The sequence below is a fragment of the Ricinus communis genome, chromosome 2 (assembly GCF_019578655.1).
Source record: "Ricinus communis isolate WT05 ecotype wild-type chromosome 2, ASM1957865v1, whole genome shotgun sequence".
Lineage (NCBI taxonomy): Eukaryota > Viridiplantae > Streptophyta > Magnoliopsida > Malpighiales > Euphorbiaceae > Ricinus > Ricinus communis.
The window spans coordinates 12,570,656-12,591,215 of record NC_063257.1 but is presented as its reverse complement, the minus strand read 5'-3'; the positions used below and the strand labels follow the sequence as shown (position 1 = coordinate 12,591,215).

The 20,560-nt window shown below is 29.7% G+C and overlaps 3 protein-coding genes across 5 annotated transcripts; 2 read left to right on the top strand and 1 right to left on the bottom strand.

The window, feature by feature from the left end:
- Positions 1-4,416: 4,416 nt before the first annotated feature.
- LOC8286043 (reticulon-like protein B5) lies at positions 4,417-6,491 on the top strand. 2 transcript variants are annotated; one of them, XM_048371464.1, is made up of 6 exons: positions 4,417-5,093; positions 5,198-5,378; positions 5,469-5,610; positions 5,703-5,772; positions 5,989-6,044; positions 6,156-6,295. In XM_048371464.1, the coding sequence occupies exons 1-5, from the start codon at positions 4,880-4,882 to the stop codon at positions 6,030-6,032; spliced, it is 651 nt and encodes a 216-aa protein (XP_048227421.1). In that variant the 5' UTR covers positions 4,417-4,879; the 3' UTR covers positions 6,033-6,044; positions 6,156-6,295. The 2 variants fall into 2 exon arrangements, with proteins under 2 accessions (XP_048227421.1, XP_048227419.1); XM_048371462.1 differs by lacking the exon at positions 5,989-6,044 and having other exon boundaries at positions 4,428-5,093; positions 6,156-6,491.
- Positions 6,492-6,661: 170 nt separating this feature from the next.
- Positions 6,662-9,099, bottom strand: LOC8286044. The gene is made up of 3 exons (XM_002526338.4): positions 8,750-9,099; positions 8,105-8,337; positions 6,662-7,132 (listed from the first exon to the last, which is right to left on the bottom strand). The coding sequence occupies exons 1-3, from the start codon at positions 8,975-8,977 to the stop codon at positions 6,940-6,942; spliced, it is 654 nt and encodes a 217-aa protein (XP_002526384.1). The 5' UTR covers positions 8,978-9,099; the 3' UTR covers positions 6,662-6,939.
- Positions 9,100-13,763: 4,664 nt separating this feature from the next.
- Positions 13,764-18,144, top strand: LOC8286045 (bifunctional bis(5'-adenosyl)-triphosphatase/adenylylsulfatase FHIT). Of its 2 annotated transcripts, none has more exons than XM_048371392.1 (5): positions 13,764-13,972; positions 14,119-14,227; positions 16,595-16,731; positions 17,724-17,822; positions 17,924-18,144. In XM_048371392.1, the coding sequence occupies exons 1-5, from the start codon at positions 13,844-13,846 to the stop codon at positions 18,038-18,040; spliced, it is 591 nt and encodes a 196-aa protein (XP_048227349.1). In that variant the 5' UTR covers positions 13,764-13,843; the 3' UTR covers positions 18,041-18,144. The 2 variants fall into 2 exon arrangements, with proteins under 2 accessions (XP_048227349.1, XP_048227348.1); XM_048371391.1 differs by having other exon boundaries at positions 13,766-13,972; positions 14,119-14,229; positions 16,585-16,731.
- The last annotated feature ends 2,416 nt before the right edge of the window (positions 18,145-20,560 follow it).

Genomic DNA, 20,560 nt, shown 5'->3' with positions numbered 1-20,560 from the left:
AGTTTTTATTTAAATTAATTTTATTTTATTTTTATTTGGTTTAATTGGAACGATTTAAATGTAATTTTAAATTTTAATGCTAGACAAATAAATGAGTTATTTTCTATATCCAATTAGTTTGATTTTTAAGAAATTAATTAAGTAAATTATTTGTAAAATAAATTATATTTTTGGTTATTCAAAATTTTCCCTCAAATGAATATATTTAGTTAAATTCTATATTTGAGAGTTATAAAAGAAATTGTAAAGGATATTTTATAAAAGAATTATTGGAGAAAATGATATTTTAATTAGCTAATGGTATTAAATTTTAATTGGAGAATATTTAGCAAGTTGATTAATTAAATTAATTGTGTGTTAGGATTAAATTGAAAATTTATTTTGGAATAAGGATTAAAAGTATAATTTTATTAATATGGGGTTTTAATGAAAATTTGTATATTTGGTATTTTTGTAATTAAATATGTCGGCAAGGGTTTTTTGATAATTTTACATTTAAAAGCAAGGGTGTATATGTAATTATATATTTTCAATAATTCTAATTTGGCTCAAATTAATTAGTTAGGGGCTTAATTGAAAGGTTAAAGAAAAGTCTAGGGGTTAATTAAAAATTTTGTAGGGTGAGATTGTTGTAATTAAAAAAGTTGAGGGACCAAAAGGTAAGAAGAAAAGTTCAGGGACCCTTTGTTGATATAGAGAAGAAACAAAAGAAAAGAAAGAGAGAGATCGGGAAGAAGGGGGAGAGGTCGTCCATCGGTGGTGTCGGATTCAGGAGGCGCGCGATGCGGCAAGCGCCATCAAGGCCATGAGCGGCATGGCGGCAACTACAAAGGTGAGGAGTGGCGGAAAGCGCTGGGAAGGGGAGGCGGTTGTCGGTGCCATTCCGCATTTCCGGGTGGCGATCGACTCCTGGCGAGCTTTCTTTTAGCGGCAGCCAATGGTGGCCAGAGATAGAAGATCCGGTGGAGAGAGAAAGTAGGGGCAGCCGGCATTTTCTAGCTTTTTCGGTGAGCTCCGACGAGCTATGGATGATCGGAGGACGTATCCGGCATCTTCTCAGCTCAAGTTTCGCAATGGCACTGGTTTCGTGGCGATCGGAATCCATTTGCAAATCGACGGCCGAGATCATCCGCAAATCTCTTCAGATGATTAGGATCGGGTCAGAAAATCAGAATCGGAGATCGTCATCAGCGCGTCGTTTCGAGTTCGATGGTGTGTTCGGATCGTCGATCGGACTCCGACGGCTGAAGGCGAGTCAACCGAGCGATCAAGCGGCTCGATAATCCATCTGTTCGGCTCGCTCCATCCGAGGCATCAGAGCAGAGCTAGGAGATCGTCAAAGCTGTGAGTTAAAGTCATATATCTGCTATGCACATGTCATATGCAAATTTTAAATAGTTATTGTGATTAAATGATTGTAAGTTTAAATTATTCATTTAATTATTATTCATATGTATCGTGTTCCTTGATTACTATATATATATATATATATATATATATATATTCTTCATCACTGAATTTATTATTGTCTGATGACTCAGGATGGGACGGCAGTAGAACATAATAGTTTGATGAGTGTATCGGTATAGATTCAAGAATGATGGAAAAAGGGTAAATGGGTAAATTTAAAAAAGAAAGTTTAGAACTTGCCTTGGTCGAGCATCGCTCTCTGGGCTTAGTAGAGTGTAGTTGCCGGATTAAAGGTACCTGGTTGAGCATTGCTCTCTGGGTGCCGGCTTATTTGGAAACCTAAGTGACCAGACTGGACGTAAGGTCTCTGGTCGAGCTTCGCTCTCTGGGCGCCAGTCTTATTGGAATAAAAGAGCCGAAAGGCTAAGGCTTATAGTGAATATTAAGTGACCGGACTAGAGTTAAGGACCTTGGTCGAGCTTTGCTCTCTGAGCGCCAGTTCTGTTGGAATGAGATTAGTCGAGATGTTAGAGTTGAGATTAGTTGACATGTCAGTGTTGAGATTTATCGAGATGTTAGTGTTGGGATTAGGGTTCTACTGAAGTACTCCGTCGAGTAGTGTGTGAGAACTATTTTATTTAAGCATGACCTAATGTTTATTTCAAATTAAATAAATGTATTATTAAAGTGTTTGCAATTAGTTTTGGATATATGATTTTAACTCACTCTCGAGACTGACAGTCTCTATTTTTACTGTTTTTCATATCTGTGACTGTTAGTCTTCCTGCGACTCTTATCTAGTAACCTGACTCATTCATCATCGGGTGATGTAATTGATTTGGTATCTTAACTTGTAAAGTCTTAGATTCTCCGCAATAGAAATAGTAGATATATATCAGTTGTAATTTTCTGTAGTTTCGGGTCTCGCCTAATTCTTCTGGCAGACCGAATTAATTATGTAAAATTTAACGGTTAAGATAAATTATGGCATCAATAATATTAAATGAGATTTATTTAAGTCAGTGAGTGTCAGGCTTACTACGGGATTCGGTAGCTTTACGCCTACTCATTTCCTAATGCTGGTCACCGGCCTACAGATGGGGTCGTGACAATTGTTTTACTCATTTTAATCTAAGATTTGTATTTATTTATATCTTTTATTTTTTATTTTCAATTACTTATTTTTATTTGTTAACTATAAAAAGTCTAAATATATAATATAATTTTATAATATTTTATGATTTCTACCTAAATACAACTTTAAAGAAGAAAATAAAAAAAAAATTATTTTAATAAGAAGGTATTGAAGTCATTTAAGTTTTTCTTAAATCGCATTAATTTCCTCCTTTTTCTATTTATGCTTCAATATTTAATTTAATTTAATTTATATTATTAAAATTTAATTAATAATAAATAATCATTTTATTTATTTATATATATATATATATATACTGCTATAAAATTACAGTTTAAGTATAAATCTTTTTATTTCTTTTTATATTTTTATAAATTCTCATATTATTTATATTAGTTTTTAATATCCAGATTAAAAATTTATAAGTTGGATAAATGAAACTGAAATGGTCAAAACAGACTGGAACCGACTCAAAATTAGAAGCCGGTCAAAATTGGTTTCTCCTTAGCTAGAACTGAAACTATTAGTTCTAATTCCAACTTGTCACAAGATTTATATGCTATGGTAGTTATTATATTTATATCTTATATACAAATTAATATTAATAGAGAATATATAATACTTATGCTCTATTAATTATTTAATTTATATTAAAAATTATAATAATTTAGATAAATTGAATAATATAATTATTATATAAGATATAATTAAATTAGCTATAAAATATAAATATAATATTAATTCATTAATATAATTAACTTCAGCACAGCTATTAAACTAGTTACATACAAATAATGAAGAAGGAACTTTAGCAATAACAAAATGCCACTTGTCAACTTCTTTTGAAAGCCCAATTTTAAATATGTTGCATCATATGCTTACAAGGAAATGATAATTTATCTTTCCTCCTAAATAAACTTTATAAATTTTTTTTGACTTTTTGTTGGAATCAGAATTTGAAAAATAGAATTTTCTTCAAGCCCCTACTGTCTTTTGTGCAAGAAATCAATTTAAAATAGTATTTGTATTTATTATATAATTTACAAAGAGAAATAAATTTATTTTTTCTGCAATAAATACAAATGCCAATTTTAATCTATATATAACTAGGAGTTAAAATATTTAAAAGATATTTTGAATAAATATGACTATTTGAAAGGATATAACTATATGAAAGATATGATTAAAAAGTTGTATTTGTAGATTAAAAAAAATTATTTTGTGAAATAAGTGTTATAATATATTTATTATTAAATTATTTTTAATGTATTTTTTATATATACCAAAGTCATTTTAATGCATTTTTTATATATACCAAAGTCATTTTAATGCATTTTTTATATATGTCAACATAAAATGACACTTCAATATACTTTTTATATATGTCAAACTCTTTATTTTAAAGAGTCATATCATAAAATGACACTCCAATACACTCTTTATTTATTAAACATAAAATAAATATTCAATTTGGCTCTTTACACTCTCTATTCTACGTATTACAAGTTTCTATACATTTAATTTAATTGATATTTATAATTCTTATTTTTCAATTGATAAAAATTAAAAAAAATCCATTACTATTTATAGAAATAAAAATAAGATAAAAAATAAAATATAAAAACTTTATTTAACTTAAATAAAATATTTTACTCTTTATATTTCAATATTTCTTAATACGTTGTTTATTAATATATTCAGCTGAGGTACTCATGGTGATTTCTACCCTCCCTGAATTAGTAATGCAACATATTAATAGTAACAGGTATAATGAGTTATTACCTGAATAGTAATGTAATGATACTTTTATCTTATATCAACCTGTCAGGCCATGAAAATGGTTAAGAAAAAAAAAAAAGTGGAACATTACAAGTTTGTAAACCTTGATCAGATAACATGATGAAGATTGTTATAAATGTGGTCACTGAGGACCCTGTTATATATGAACTTGATCCATCACAGTATGGAAAGAATCATCTAAGGAATTATAATATTTTTTTTATTTTTACAAGTTAGTTTTATTTTTAAAAGTTAATTAATTTAATGGGGTGATGAGTTTTTTCTCTTACAGGATCATATGCTGATATGGCAAAAGAAGCTGAGGAATTGCAAATCAGCCAAGAATAGAATAGGTAAAAGTATTCCAAGTCTTTGCGAATATGGTGGGATCATAATATAAGGCTTTCTTCTAGTTTTTTGGCTGTTTGAATGTTTCAGTTTCACATGCAAAAACAGAAACCGAAAGATCCCAACAGAGACAAAGCAAGAAATCATATACCCTCCTCTGCCATTTTTTTTTTGGTTATTAGATAACTTGGCAGCAACAAAGGAAAGATGGTAGAGGAACCAGCGGATGCTTTTAATCCTGAGTTGGTCAATGAAATTAAGGCTCGTGATACTGAACATGATCATAAACACTCCTCCTCCTCCTCCTCCTCCTCATCCTCCGATTCTGAGATTGATAACTATGTTGCCGTGCAATCTGCTCAAAAGAACCGTCTATTTGGCCGTCAGAAGCCTCTCCATTTGGTCCTTGGCGGTGGAAAACGTACAATCTTTTCCAGGGTTCTTTTCTGTTTTTTTTTTTTTTTTTTTTTTTTTGTTACATATATAGTTTTTGTGATGACCGATTGTTTTTGCTATGTTTCTCAGCTGCTGACATTATACTGTGGCGGAACAAGCAAGCCTCAGGTTGTGTATTTGCTGTGGCCACAGTCCTGTGGCTTCTCTTTGAGTGTGCTGGTTACACTTTGCTTACTTTTCTCTGTCACTCTCTCATTCTTTCTTTTGCAACTCTCTTCCTGTGGTCCAATTTAGCCACCTTCCTCAATATGTAAGTACTAATAGGTTTTTTTTTTTTTTTCCATTTCTTGGAAGAGAATATAGCTTGTCAAGCTTTTCAGCTTTCTTGTTTATGTTGCAGGTCACCTCCAGAATTTCCCAGGATTACCGTGCCAGAAGATCTGCTTGTGGCTATTCTTCTTTGGCTGAGAGGTGAAATTAACAGGGCATTCTTAAACTTTCGGGATGTAGCTTTAGGGAAGGATTTGAAGAAGTTTCTATCGGTATGACCACATCTTTTAAAAAATTTTATCCAAGAATTTGCGAAGTTCTTTCCAAGTTTGACATGGGATTTTGAGTTTCATTTCATTTTCAGGTGATTGCTGTGTTGTGGGTTATCTCTGTTGTTGGCAGTTGGTTCAGCTTTTTGACCCTCTTTTACTTGGGTCAGTTTTTCTTTTTTCTCTAATTTTATTATTTATGCACAATCCAAAGGATTGGTTAGGCCTTTCAGTTTCTCTACCTATGTATAGTTTCTGATTTGCACCATCTCCACGAGTTTAGCTCACATCAGATCCTGCATTTGAATTATTGAATGCCATTTTCTGTAGCAAAATCTATAAAATATGACTCCACAGATTATCCATGTTTTATTGCTTCGGAGATTCACTCATCCTGCCAAAATACTAAGTTTAGACAAGGGTAATACTCGGATCAGGTACTCGGGCTTGGAATTCAACTTCTCCCAATACATGTATATTTGTTATTTTCCACTTGTAGCATATGCTGAGAAGCCATGGATTGAAATAACAAAATGTAGTCTGTGCAGTGTTTGTGATGCTCCTGACAATGCCGATGCTGTATGAGAAGAATGAAGACGATGTCGATACATATGCTGAGAAGGCATGGATTGAAATAAAGAAGCAGTATGCAGTGTTGGATGAGAAGGTTATCCAGAAGATACCAGTAATTATTTCTCAGAAGGATCACAAGCAGCAATAAGAACTGCAAGATAATTTAGTTCTTTCTTACTTTTTTACCATTTGTAAGTTGTTCATGGAAGGAATTTGAAAAGACTAGTACCACTTATCATCTTTGTAAGCAGGAAGCAGATGTTATGCATATTGGAGAGCGAGTAAATGCATAAATATGCATTCTTTGTTCTTCCCAGAATCAGATTCACGATTTTAGAGCTCAAAACTGTGCCTAATGTAAAGTTTCCCATATCTGAAACTGGAATTCATGAAAATCTTGAAGCTAATTTACTGGGTGAAAAGTAATGCTTCACATATAAGCCTAAGATTGCTCGCACTAGTTTCTATCAGATTAGACTGCAGAGCAGAAATGGTACCTGTTTAGACATTGGCACATTGCAATCTCTTCAGAATTCAAGAATATTTAGATTACAAGCAATATAACCGATGAACCAACAAAGCCAATCATCTAATTCACATAGTCGTATGCTGATCAAAGCAGCTTAAACTGCCAGTTACTAGTACATTGGAAAATTACCTCACTAGTTAAAAAAGATTGAAAATAAGAAAAAAAAAAAAAAAAAAAAAAACAGAGAGAAGGGAGTCAAAAACGAGTACAAAAGAAAAGGGGAAAGTACTCTATACTTTTGATTCTTTAGATGCAGCAGGTAAGAAGGGTTCCCACCACCCAAACTCATACTTTGGATAAGGTGCTACCCAATTTGCTGGCTTCTCAAACGCTAGAGTAACAGGGTTCGAAGCTAATGCTTCTTCAATGGTGTCAGCTTCATAGCTATCAGATAAAACCCGGTCCAATCTTAATTTCATGAACCTGCCATGCCATGCGATGAAAAAGCAACAAATATGAGGCACAAAGATATAACATATGCATGAATTTATGTTGATATATATGTTTGTGCATGTGAGCATGTATTTTTGGGAGATGACTTTCAGTAGACAATTTTTTATTGCTAGTCAGCTTTCATTTTCTTCAATATATTGGTTAGGATTGCAGATTTGAGCCCTGCAATCGTAAATTAGAAAACAGCCAATGAAATACCATTTTGATAAAAAGTGGAAATGAAACAAATTTTTTTATTTTTCTCTCTAGAGTGACAAACAGGGACAAGCTCGTGTCTCTCCAAATAAACAAACACTGAGGTGCCTATTGCTGTCTAGTGAAAGTTAGCATCTAAATTGATAGTAATACAAGAGGCTGTTATCCAGGCATAAAACTATAAACTGCAAGGTGGGCTTGCCCAAACTCTGATAAAAAAGATAGAATACGTCTGTTTACCGGACAAATTAACAATATCCCATAGTTGTTTAACAAGCATCATGAGTTGAGTATGACATTAACTTATGTTGGTTTCTCTTCTCGGATAGTGCAACCACCACGATATAGACAATTCAGTCTAAATACAAAGTCATAAATATGTCCATTATTTTCCAACTGCACAATTTTTCTCGCAGGCTTAGGTAACAAAAAATGTGTGGAAATTCTGGTTAGGCATACTGGAAAGCTATAAGAGCTCATGACCAATTCTTATCATCAGACACGAAACCAAAGCATACATTATGTTAAAAACCACTTCCATCCCTATCCTGGAGTTTTGCAAAATTTCACGAGGCGGTTATCATCCAGGTAGCCATAGCATTCATTTCCACATCTTCACTAAGAAGGGATATGATTATGGGACTTTAAGCCTTTCAAAGATTACAACTTTTAGCTGAATATAAACATCAATTGTCAAAAATGTAGAAGCAGAAAAGCAAACAAGAAATGTGTTAGTAGTGTCCTTACGTGATCCATGGACCATTAGTTGAGACTAGAGCAACCGCGGGTCTCTTCAACCTCCTGGTAATATTAGGGAATTTATCCAAGAATTTAGGCTCAATAACAAGCCAAAAATCCTGCTCCTTGTTACGCTCTCCATAGTATCGAAGGCGCTCAAACAATTGCTCCTGAAAGTGCTCCTCTTCATCCAGCATGAATTTTGCATTTGCAACAACAAAAAAGTATTTGTTGGGTTGTTCCTGCATTATAAAACAAGCAAGCAAAATTGGACTGCTGCAGCTCAGAAATAAAAAGGAATACATAACATACATTTATCAATTCTCAGAAAGGTATTGCATATTACTTGAAGTGGTAATGTTTTGTAAGTTGTAACAGTAGGATCCCAGATTGGGGGTTTTACTATCAGTTGTGGAATTGGGGATGAGAAAATTTCCATATAGCTACCAATTAGTCACATATGATCCTCTTAGTCAGGGAATTATCTATCTATTAGTGAACAATACCATTAACCATTGGTAAAGTGATAATTTTACTGTAGTGTGTATACTAAATTATGAAGCAATCCATAGTTGATTATTGAATTTCTTGAACAATATAGGATCAGAAAGATAACACATAACAAATAAAGAAGTAAAAGTTGCAAAGAAAAACCTTGTCAGGAGGATTAGGGGAGGAGGAACTGAGATCATTGGAGTCAATAGCGGCAACAGCAGTCTTAAAAGAGGCAATGGGTCTGGTTGGGAAAGAAAGATGAGATGGTGGTTGTGATTCCTTTAACCCAAAATGCGTGCTTGGTAGCTGAACCAAGGTTTTGTTATAGCTACAATGTGTAGAGACCTTAGCCATGGCAATTGATGACCCAACTGCAAGACTTAACATTTTTTTTTCTTCTCTCCTTCTCTCCCTCCTCTTGTTATTTGACAGTACAATTATTTTTGCTGTTGGTGTTTGGTATATGCAGCTGAAACAATCTCAAGACAGATCAAGGAATAGAAGAAGAAGGTACCTTATCTAGTTTTATCTTCAATCTGATTATTATTTCGCCAAGTTCACAAATTGGACCCTCAACTATAGAACAATGTCCAAATTAATCCTCAACTATAGGCCAATGCCCGCAAATGGACTTCTATATCTTTTTTTTTGTTCCTATTTAATAGAAAGTTCGGCCTCACAAGACCCTTTTGAACTAACAAAGCCAAAACAGGAAGTGGCTCCTAACTTTTTTGCTGATGTGGCACTAGTAGGACCCACTCCTTATGTTAAACAGAACTATATTACCAACTATCATCCTTTATTTGTTGAGTAATTATTTATATCCTCTGAATTTTTCTATATTATACTATTTTTTGTTTAACATTTAAATTATTTTTTTATTTTTTATTTTATAATTTTATGATAAAAACTCTTTTCATCGGAATTTCTATTAACAATCATTAAATAAGTTTGATTTTATACTATTTTTCTTCCTGATTTTTACTATAATATACAAATTGACTTTTATATTTTATTTACTTCATTAAAATCTCTTTACATTTTGAAAGTCATTGTAAGTAAAGAACTAAATTAATAACAAAAATATAATTTGATTCTCAAATTTCTTATCAAAGTTAGTATAACAAAATTAATAATAAGAATAATATCTATTTTATCTTAATAATATAAAGTTAAATTCTATAATTTTTTAATATTTTGATAAATATAAATATTTTTAAGATATTTAAATTTTATTAGAATTTAACTATACTAAAAATTAGAGTAATTAAAGAACACTAGTTAATTATTTTTGTATATATACTAAAGTTATTTTTTGCAAAGAAATTAGACAATGGGATTCTACTATTTTAAATAAGCTATAAGCGGCACTTTATAGATTACATAAAAAATTATGGGTAAATAGTATAAAAACAAATCTAGTTAATAATTGTTTAACAAAAATTCTGACGAAATAAGTTTTTATTATAAAATAAAAAGTTAAAAAGATATAACTTTTAAATGTTAAAAGGTAATTGGTATAACATGAAAAAATACATAAATAAATAGTAATTACTCCTTATTTGTTTATTTTTTAATACTTTAATATCGAATCAATTATTTCATTTTTAAATAAAATTATAATACAATAATTATATTCAAATAATCTGATAGTTAATTAATTATTTCAAGCTTAAAAGTAAATGATTAGAACATGTATTTTTATATTTTATAATTAACTTAGAAATAAATCTTTTAAAATAAATTTTAACTATATTTATGAATTCTTGATGTTTGTAATCATCTAATATTACTTCAGAAATATTTATAATTAACCTCATGTAATGTTATAAGTCAATTAAGTTATATAAATAGAAAATAAAATAAAACACAGGCTATGTAAGTATTATAAAAAAATAAATCATAAAATATGCCAGTAAAAGTAAGAAACCATATCATGTGGGAGCTAATGAATGGCCGCGTATATATTTAGTAGTAATTTCTGAAGAGATTGTAAGATAGAGTAATCAATTGTCAAAGAATAAAATATAAGTCTATTTTTGTAAACTTATCTTTTTTCTTTAGAAACCCTATTTTGAAGTATACGAACTTTTTAATTTTTTCATATTGATCTCTTAAGTTTTTTCTTATGTTCTAATAGGTCCTTGAACTATTATTTTTAGCAACATTTCAAAAATGTTTGATCCCAATGAAATTTTTTAAGCTTGTTTGTTAGATTTTTGAGAGCTTAAATATAAACCATCAACATATCCCTAAGGTAAACTCAATTATTATGAGTATCCATTGAATCGAGTTCGAGTTTAAAAGACAAAGCTCAATTGATTTTAAGTTAATATTTGAACTTTAATTTTTAGGTTGATTTTAAGCTTAAGCCTTGGGATATTTCAGGCTATTACACACACTAGAGTATGATTAATTATTCTATTATCACTAAGGTGATGATTTTTAGCTTGGGTTTAGAGAGAGAGGCGAACACGAAACGAGTCTTGTCTATGAAGAGCAGAGCGACCTCATCTTGCTTGCTTCTGGCAAAGCTTCTAGCTTCTACCAATAGATAATAAGCATGATGGTATGGCATGAATACTACTTTTAGGCCGTTATTTACACAAGTAAAAAGTATTTTTTTACTTTCCAGTAAGAGCATTTCTAACAATACTTCTTATATATTTTTATATTAAATTATAAATATTAAATTCTCTATTTTAATTTGTCTTGAAATATTTATGTATTTCAACAATATTCTCTATTTTATTATATAGTTAGTCTTCTATTAATAAAATACAAAAAAAAAAGAGTAAGAATAGAGAACTTTTAAAAAAAAAAGTAAGAAAAAAAATAATATAATATATTTAAAAGCCACTTAAAAGAACATAACTCTTAAATCATTTTAGAAATATGACTATAATTTCTCTCATTAAATTAAGAAAAAAGAATGTGACCTTTAAGTTATTTAAAAAAAAAATATATGAATTAAAGAATCTCTTACAAATTTTTTTTATTATATTCTTGTAATAGAAAAAAATTATCTAAGAACTTTTAAAATAAATTAGAGGGTAATACTTGTCGCGCCCGCTACTTGAACAGTAATATAGCGGGGCAATAAAAAATTAATTGTATGAAATTAGGCTTTGTATGTATAATTGAGTTTTATATGTACAATGTATAAGAGGGAATACAAAATATTTATTGTAATACAATATACAGTTGTAGTAGGAAAGGAAGGGCAAAACAAGAATGTGGCACGATCATCATCTTCTCCTAATTTGAAATTCAAAGAACAGTTTCTAATGATGGATAATTTTGTTTTAGTCGATATCAAATTTTTAATTTAGTTTATTACATTTTGATTTTGATTTGTTATGATATTATTTACATGAAGTTTATAAAGTTGTTGTTCTTTGGTAATAGAATGTCATTTATATCTAAATTTATATAATTGATATTTTCTTCTTAATGTCCGTTGTGGTAAAGAAAAATAGATAATATTGTTATATGTCTGCATATGAGAAAAAAATATAAAAAAATTTATAATCAGTAATAGTCGCAATATAATATATATTTCAAATGTACTAGTTATATACTCATTATATACATTTTTACTATTTAATTTTATATATATTTTATATACTTATTGTAAATATATATACATATTGTTATAACTGCATTTACTTAGTAATTCTCAATGTGCAAATTTATACAACATATATATAAATCAGAAATTATTTAAATATTAATTTTTTATAATTTTATAATATATACTTATTATCTGTCTCTATATACTCATGTTATATTTTTTACTGTATACTATTTTTTCATAATATATACTTATTATATACTCATTATATACTCTTTATTATAACTTTTAAAATTTGTTTTATATTTATTTTAATATTATTTTATAATTTATTATTAATTTATTCTTTATTTTTATTGTTTATATTAATATAATAGTCAATACAAATACTTTTTATATATATATATATATATATATATATATATATATATATATATATATATATAAAGTTTGAATCTATTTTGTAAAATTTCAAAAAGATATACTCATAAACCTTTGTGTACTCGTTATATACAATTTTCTAAGTTTTCAACAGAAAAATTTTGATTATTTACTTATTTTTAGATTTGAGAACTTAAGTTTAATATATTTAATCATCTTATTTTATATTTAACTAGTTAAGAAAATTATATATTATATTTGTTTCGAAGGATTTTAATGCATTTTTTACAAAGTAGCAAGAAAAAAAAAATAGATAGATGATATTGAGTTATCTATTTTATATTCAAATTTCATAAATGTATGTTGAAGAAAGTGTTTGTTCTCTCATTTATCAGATTGTTATCGAAAATTCTAGTTGATTTCTTGAGCGGTGATTTTGTTTGAATGAGTTGCTGCAATTTTTTGTGGATTTATTTTTTTAGCTGACTTTTTTATGGAATAAAGTTCAATTTAGCCACTAACCTTGTTACCTAGGCTCAATTTAGTCATTTTTCAAATTTATGAACTTCTTAGCCCATTACTTTATATATTTGGCTCAAATTAATCCTATATTGGAAAAAAAATGAGAAAACGAGAGTAATTAAAAAATGTATAATAATATTTGAGAACTATTTTATAATTTTAGTATAATTAATATAATTAAGAAATAAGTAGTTATTATTACCATTATTCTAGCTGAAACTGCTCTTACCTCCACTGTTCTTGGCACCACCACCACCGTAATTGTCTCATTTACCGTTATCATTAAAAAAACAGTAAAAATATTAAAAAGTAGTATATTTATCTTTTATTCAGTTTTATTTAAATATTAATATATTTTTTAATTAAAATAATTTAATTTAATATAAAAATTAATAAGAGAGTGTGTAACTTATTCTCTTATTTTTATAAAAAAATAGAGTTAATTTAAGTTAAATATTTAAAAATTTGAGCTAAAATGTTTATAAATTTAAAAAATAGTTAAATTGATCTTAAGCAATAAAATCAAGGACCAAATTGGACTTTTGTTCATGGATTGTATAAAAATAAATTTTTTAATTTTGAATGTAATTTTATAAAATTCTATATACGGTTGCTTTATTACTGTAAATTTTCCAAATAAACTCTGAAAAAGTGGTACCCGGATCTGTGATCCAACTAACTGTTAGTAACGGGTGGCCTCACCTTTGGTCACTGGGCTAAGGGCTCATTGGCCAATGCAGTAAAGTTAGGTGAGCATCAAGCAGCGTTTTTAAAAAATGGGAAAAGTGTTGCACTTATTCCCTTCTGTCGCTCTGACTCGAGCTTACAGAACCATAATCAGCTCCTTCTCTCCTTATTCCTCCGCACGCTTCCGGTCCTTCTCCGCCGCCAGCATCAACACCAAGGTAATCGCAAAGCATCTCTCTCTTCTTTTTCTTCTCCTTCTTCTTCTTCTTCTTCTTCTTCTTACAGTTGTTCAATTGACCAATCCCGTTTTGATCAATACAATTACATGTGTAAATGATGTTTGTTGTTGTTGTTTATAATATAGATGTCGACAGAGAGCTATATGTTCGGTCCTTACAAAATAGACCCAGAGGAAGTGTTCTACTCCACGCACCTTTCCTATGCCTTGGTTAACCTCCGTCCTGTTGTTCCTGGTACTCGCTCACTTACTTCCTTTTAGATTCTCATTTCCTTTTGCTTGAAAGTTCAAACCTTTACGTGATGAAGTATTAACACCTAGGCGTGCAAAGTTAAGCATACCCAGTTGTTATAAGTACAAATTCTAGGTAGCTTTTCACTAGGTGATACACGGTTGTAGCATCAGTTATGCAAACCCAGTTACTATTCGTACGGATTGTTGGGGAACTTATGGTCATTTTCGGTGCTGTTTGATTGGGAAATAATAAATTAGGATTTAGGAGAATATTATGGCTGGATAGAGTGAAATCAACTCCCAGACTTCTATGAATCACTTGCAAAGTTGCAAGATAAAACTCTAAGCTTTATACCTAAAAGTATATTGGGTCTTAAACATGAGGTGTAATTGGCATTACACCCTAATGTGAAGGTTGCTTGATATAATCCCCAAAGAAAGCAAAATCTTACTAGAAATCTTTGAAGCTAGGTGTCTTTTTTCCTTAAACTTAATTGTGAAATTCTAATAACTCCTTGATAATAAGAAATCATTTTTTTTTCTTTTGATGTAAATAAGAAATTACATAAACCCTTTAATAGAACTGGAACAGAAGAGAAGAAGGATTTTGTACAGTATCACAGACCAATGATCACATAAGTGTTGGGAATGGTTGCTAAATTTTCCTTTTCCTTGTCTTACCACTGGTTCAAAAGAAATATTGGACTAGATTTATAGACATTCTAGGGAGCGCTTAAGAATCTCATACATATAATAAACAAAAGTTAATTTTTGATACTGCTGCTACTTCCTGGAAACCATTTCAGGTCAGGATTTAAGGTGGTTTAAATGGTAAAATATTGGTTAAATTGGGCCTAGTAGGATCTGGTAGTTTTACACTGTTCTTTTTCCAGTTTCATCATTTGATTTTGTTGCTTATATGTTAAATGAAACTCTCATTTGTGGCCTACAATTTCTCAAAAAGTTGAATGTAATTAAACTGCTAGAGTACATGCTAGTCCACTTTTTTACAATAATTATTGTCTTTTACATTACCCATGAGTAAATTATTGATAACCTTTCATTTTCCTTTTGTCAATACAACATCTCTGCTCTGGATTTTACTTTTAGAGTTTCATGAAATCTCTCTCCCTCCTTCCCTCTTTGTTTCCTTTCCTTTTCTTTTAAGGTCAATGATAAGAATTCAAAAAAGAATGAGAAAGAAAAAGTTCTGCCTCATTTGGGTAAAAGAAGTCATATTTAGTAGGATGGTAATGCTATTGAGTGGAAAGAGAAATAATAATTTTTAACTGGGTGAGGGGGACTGAGGAAACAATTATAGATTCACAATCAACTAAAAATAACATCAGTGAAAATGGAGCTGATCAACAACCAGATAGGTCACGCTATTGCTTATGCTCTTCTCTTCTTTATGCTACCCTTGTGTGGGTAAGGATGATTGGGGTTTAAGCAGATTTGGTGTTTCTATAATTTTTTTAAAGGTTACACAGTTTCTTCTAACTATATATTTTATTTCTCTTTTCCTTTGCAGGTCATATCCTTTCACAGTCAAAAATTATGTTGACATGTTGGGAATATAAAACACATGCATCTTTCTTTTTTGGTTCACGCACTAAATTACATTGGGTTAATCTAGATTCCGACTTCAATTTTGCTTTAGAAATAAAGCATTAGTGCATCAGTCTGTCATTATTGTTGCACTTATTGGAGACATGGAAACTATTGTACCCCTGTTGTACAAGTTCAAAATGCGTGATTAATAGGAAAATTGGAAAACCATAGAGAGGGTGCATGTAAAATGCACTACATCACCATATTTATGCAGGGCTTAGAAATTATCATTTGGTATCATGAAAAGAGAGTGATCAACTCCACTCTTTCTGCAGATTACTTTAATCTTCATGTTCATATCTAGCTTCTTTGTGGTTGTATTTCACTCAGGGTTCGACTGGACCTGCTCCATGGGAATGTACTCAGATACTCAGAAAACGAGTTGACGTAAAAAATTGTTCCACAATCTTACATGTGTGTGTGAACGGAAGTACAGCTATTGACAATTCTTAAGCACATGATCTAGTGTGCAAATAGGACTCTGCACCACTGACCAGTTATTTGGGCAGAAGATTTGAAGCACACATAGATATTTGCGCATTCATTTTAGCATTTTTTAAGGACACAGGCAAGATAGCAGTACCAATGATCTCATTTATTGTAATTTTTATCTGAGAACATTCACTTTGAATTTGCATTTTTAGTTCTTTCAGTACCTGATTTGATGCAATTTGTTGGAAAATATAAAGTTAGTACTAGTTAAGTGTTTAGTTCCATGGCATTCAATTTGGTTGGCTTGACTTTATACATGTGCTAGTATGCCCAAGGCGTGAAGTGAAGCGATTTGTTGATCTCACTGCTGATGAGATAAGTGATTTATGGCTTGTGGCACAGAAAGTTGGCAGTCGGCTTGAGAGCCACCACCAAGCAACATCACTCACTTTAACAGTCCAAGTAAGTTATTTATTTATTTATTTATTTTGTGTGGTTCAGTATTCATCAAATTGATCTTTGTTTTGTTCTCAATTTGCTATGACTGTCACCAGTACTAGTGTTCCACTTGAGTAATAGTATTCTTTTTTATTTGGCATGCAAGTAAAATCGATTTATTCTGTCCTGTATTTTCTCTATCTTTTCTGCTTATTTCTTTTCTTCAGAATGACATACACTTGCATTGCATGTAAAACTTCTTTTAGCCATTTATTTATCTCTGTATCCAATGTTGAATATAAATTCAAAGGAAATCTATCTATTTAACACTCCAATTTTTTGTTGGCAAATGACTCGTTTATTTTGTCACCTTGGAACATAATTACAAGCACAAGGGTAGGACTGTAGAAAGCTCCCTGGCTTTTGTCCTCTACTTATTATGATACTACTCTGATCATTAAAATTTGTAAATTTTCTTCAACACCTGCCTCCGATCTTACAATGAAAAATGAATCAATTTTTTTTAATTCATGAAATTCAAATCTCAATTAAAGTACAAAGCTCTGTTAAAAACCATGGTTTAGATCAAATGCAACGACTCAGAAGAAGGAGAAACCTCAATTGCAGTGCCTAAATTCACGTTTCATCATTCTCTAATTGTTGTATTAATAGAGTTCCTCTATAGAAGAATTATTTTTAAAGTGTTTTGTCTATTTCTTTGTGTTTGCAAGTGCACATTCTGGTTTTGAAATAGCTACTTACTCCATAAAGTGGAAAAGTAGCTGGTTTGTATTCCTCACTAAATTAGGTAGCAACCGGTAGTAAAACTAAGAATGGTTATTTCCACTTAGCCAAGTGATTTCAATAGATTTTTAGGATTGCAACCACAGGTAACGCATGTTCAGTTTGAAACACAGGCTGTACCTTTTATCATGAGATACCATGCAACTGCTTGGTAAAATAATGGAGACTTTGTATCTATGGAAATAATAGCTTGAGGCATGTCAATGTATTAGGATGGACCCCAAGCAGGACAGACAGTGCCTCATGTTCATATCCACATCCTCCCAAGGAAAAGTGGCGACTTTGAGAACAATGATGAGATCTATGATGCTGTAAGTCTGAAACTTCTCTTTCGTTTCTTGTAAATCAGTTTATATGCTTCAGCAGTGAATTGAAAAAAAGGAAAATGAAATATTTTGTGTCTGTTTTTTAGATTGATGAAAAGGAGAAGGATTTAAAACAGAAGCTGGATTTAGACAAGGAAAGGAAGGACAGAAGTATAGAGGAGATGGCTAAAGAGGCAGCTGAATATAGATCACTTCTTTTGTAGATTCATCAAGATTCAAGAATTGAGTTTTAATGTGAAAAAAAAAATGTTTATTTATCTTCCAAACATTTTTGAAGAAAATGAATTACTTAAAACTCCTTCCCTTTTTTTTCCTCCAATGTTTATGTCAAAAATAAAGATGAACAAATACATATTTATTTGGGTAGAATTTGTGATGATGGTGTCAACATAGCCATGGACAACAGGGCCTTGTTGCAAGCAACTAAAAATTTGTTCATAAGAGTGGCCAAAAAGTCTTGAAAAAATTCTGTTAGACTCACTCTTTCTTTCAATAGAAAAAGAAAAGAAGGGAAAAGATAAAAGTAAAAGCCTGTAATTTCTTGTAAGATGGAATAACTATTCAGGACTCTTGAGCATATAAACACTCAACAATAAACTATATTGAGAGGAATTCTTCCTTTGAAGGGATTCATAAACACATCAATAAGAATAAGTTACATTGATTTTTACTAATAAATGTAATTTATTTTTATTAAATGTGTTTATAAATGATGTGTAAGACACTATCTATCTAAATATATACTTGTGGCATGATGTATTACACTTTTATAACTAAAGCCTAGCACATGTATAAATCTTGTAGTCAATTGAATTATGATCTAGGCCAAAAAATTTTCATTTGATTACCTTCTATTTCTCTCAATTCTTCCTAAATAAATAGTTAGATGTTTTATTTCCCCTTCTCCTCCTCCATTCCTTCCCTTGTTTTCACTAAGGGGTCGTTTGGTTTGTAAAAACATAGAATGGAAATAGAAATTCCCAAAATGGAATGGTAATAGAAATGGGAATAAGTGATTCTGTTGTTGGTGTTTGGTTCATTAAAAATGACTCTGAAAATCAGAATGAGATTACCCATCAATGGAAATCACTTATTATCCATTTTTCTTAAGAAATGAAAGTTAATTCTCACAGAAGTCAAGTCAAATAAATTATAAATGGAATCATAATGGGATTACCCCCATCAACGGAAAATCATCCATTCTCCTTTTTTTTTTTTTCATATAAAATAGAAGTTCATTCTCGCCGAAATCAAGTCAAATTAATTAGAAATATTTAAATAAGTGAAATAATAACTTATTATTCATATAAATATTTTTTTTATAATGTTGCATATATTAATTAGTAAATTAATTATTTTTTAATGATAATTAAGTATTATTATTGATGTCAAAGATAACTAAATTTGATTTTCTTTCGTATTTAATCAAACAACATATAAAATATAATAATTTCATTCTCATTCATGCATAAAGTCTATGGAATAGTTCTCCGACTTATGAAATATCGATTCAGGCATAAAATGTTAATATAGTATAATATAAAGACCTCGATATGACTATTTTAAAAAATTTATAATTTTTGAATAAATAGAAAATAATTCAAAATTTGAAGTATAATATTCTTGAAATTTTTTTACAGGATATGGCTTTTTCCAAACTTTTTTCTTTTTTACGGTAGCGCTTTTTTTTGTTTCTTCTTTTATACGGCCTTCTTTTTTATGATGTTTTTATTTTAGTTCCTTTTTATAGGTTGCTGCTCTAATATGTTCTAATTTTTTCAAAGAAAACTCCAAAAATAAAAATGTGAATGTGAATTTAATAACAAGAAAATTGATAATTAATTATTAAATTTTTTAAAAAAATTATTCAAGAAAATTAATAAAAAGATTACATTTCTTTTCTCTATAAAATCCATTTAAATGATCGTTATTAAATTCAAATAGTCTCATTTTGGTAGTAAATATTTCTTGAATATAATTTAAAAAAAATTAACAATAGTTATAACAAATATCTTTATAATTAAATAGCTAAAAAAATATTTAATAGAAATCAAACGTCAATTGAAGAAGGTAAAACATAGAATTGAATAATCTTGAAATGTATTGAAGAAGAGAGAAGAAAAATTTGAGTCGTTAGTGATTATAAAGAAGAAAGAATATTTTTCTTTACATACATGCTATGTGTGACATTTCTTTAAGTGAAAAAGAAAATGGTGGAATGAGTCATCTTTCAAGCTAAAATGAAGAATGAATCTTTATTTTTTGAAGAAGAAAATGAGATAGATATAAATTGAAGAAGAAAAGCAAAAAAATAATAATAATAATAATAAAAGAATGAGGAGAAACAAAAGAAATAGACAATGGTGGAAGACAATAAAAAAAGATAAAGAATTTTTTACTTTTGCATGCATGACAAATGTCTTTTTATTGTATCATTTGCATTAGATGGTGTAATAATTTGATGTGTTATATGTCATATTACATGCAACATGCATTTTCTGTTTGGTTTTTATTTTTTTGTTTCAAAATATACAGATTTTGGTTTATTTTTTGTTATGCTATAATTTACATTCAAGTATGTTATTTTTTGATTTATTTTTACAATAATTTAATATTTTTAATTTATTTTTACAACAAATTAGCATTTTTTTTGTTTACTTTCTGTCATACTATGGTTCACTTTTCAATATGTTGTTTTTTGTTTGGTTCTTTTGGCTTTTTTA

What these genes read in the sequence shown, in the direction of transcription:
- LOC8286043 (XM_048371462.1), top strand. Translation starts at nt 4,880, where the DNA reads ATGGTAGAGGAACCAGCGGATGCTTTTAATCCTGAGTTGGTCAATGAA. An exon ending in GGTCCTTGGCGGTGGAAAAC is followed by an intron (nt 5,094 to 5,197) that starts GTACAATCTTTT and finishes TATGTTTCTCAG; the next exon opens with CTGCTGACATTATACTGTGG. An exon ending in TTTGACCCTCTTTTACTTGG is followed by an intron (nt 5,773 to 6,155) that starts GTCAGTTTTTCT and finishes TAGTCTGTGCAG; the next exon opens with TGTTTGTGATGCTCCTGACA.
- LOC8286044 (XM_002526338.4), bottom strand. Translation starts at nt 8,977, where the DNA reads ATGTTAAGTCTTGCAGTTGGGTCATCAATTGCCATGGCTAAGGTCTCT. An exon ending in CCCCTAATCCTCCTGACAAG is followed by an intron (nt 8,338 to 8,749) that starts GTTTTTCTTTGC and finishes TTTATAATGCAG; the next exon opens with GAACAACCCAACAAATACTT. An exon ending in ACTAATGGTCCATGGATCAC is followed by an intron (nt 7,133 to 8,104) that starts GTAAGGACACTA and finishes ATGGCATGGCAG; the next exon opens with GTTCATGAAATTAAGATTGG.
- LOC8286045 (XM_048371391.1), top strand. Translation starts at nt 13,844, where the DNA reads ATGGGAAAAGTGTTGCACTTATTCCCTTCTGTCGCTCTGACTCGAGCT. An exon ending in CACTCACTTTAACAGTCCAA is followed by an intron (nt 16,732 to 17,723) that starts GTAAGTTATTTA and finishes TCAATGTATTAG; the next exon opens with GATGGACCCCAAGCAGGACA. An exon ending in ATGATGAGATCTATGATGCT is followed by an intron (nt 17,823 to 17,923) that starts GTAAGTCTGAAA and finishes TCTGTTTTTTAG; the next exon opens with ATTGATGAAAAGGAGAAGGA.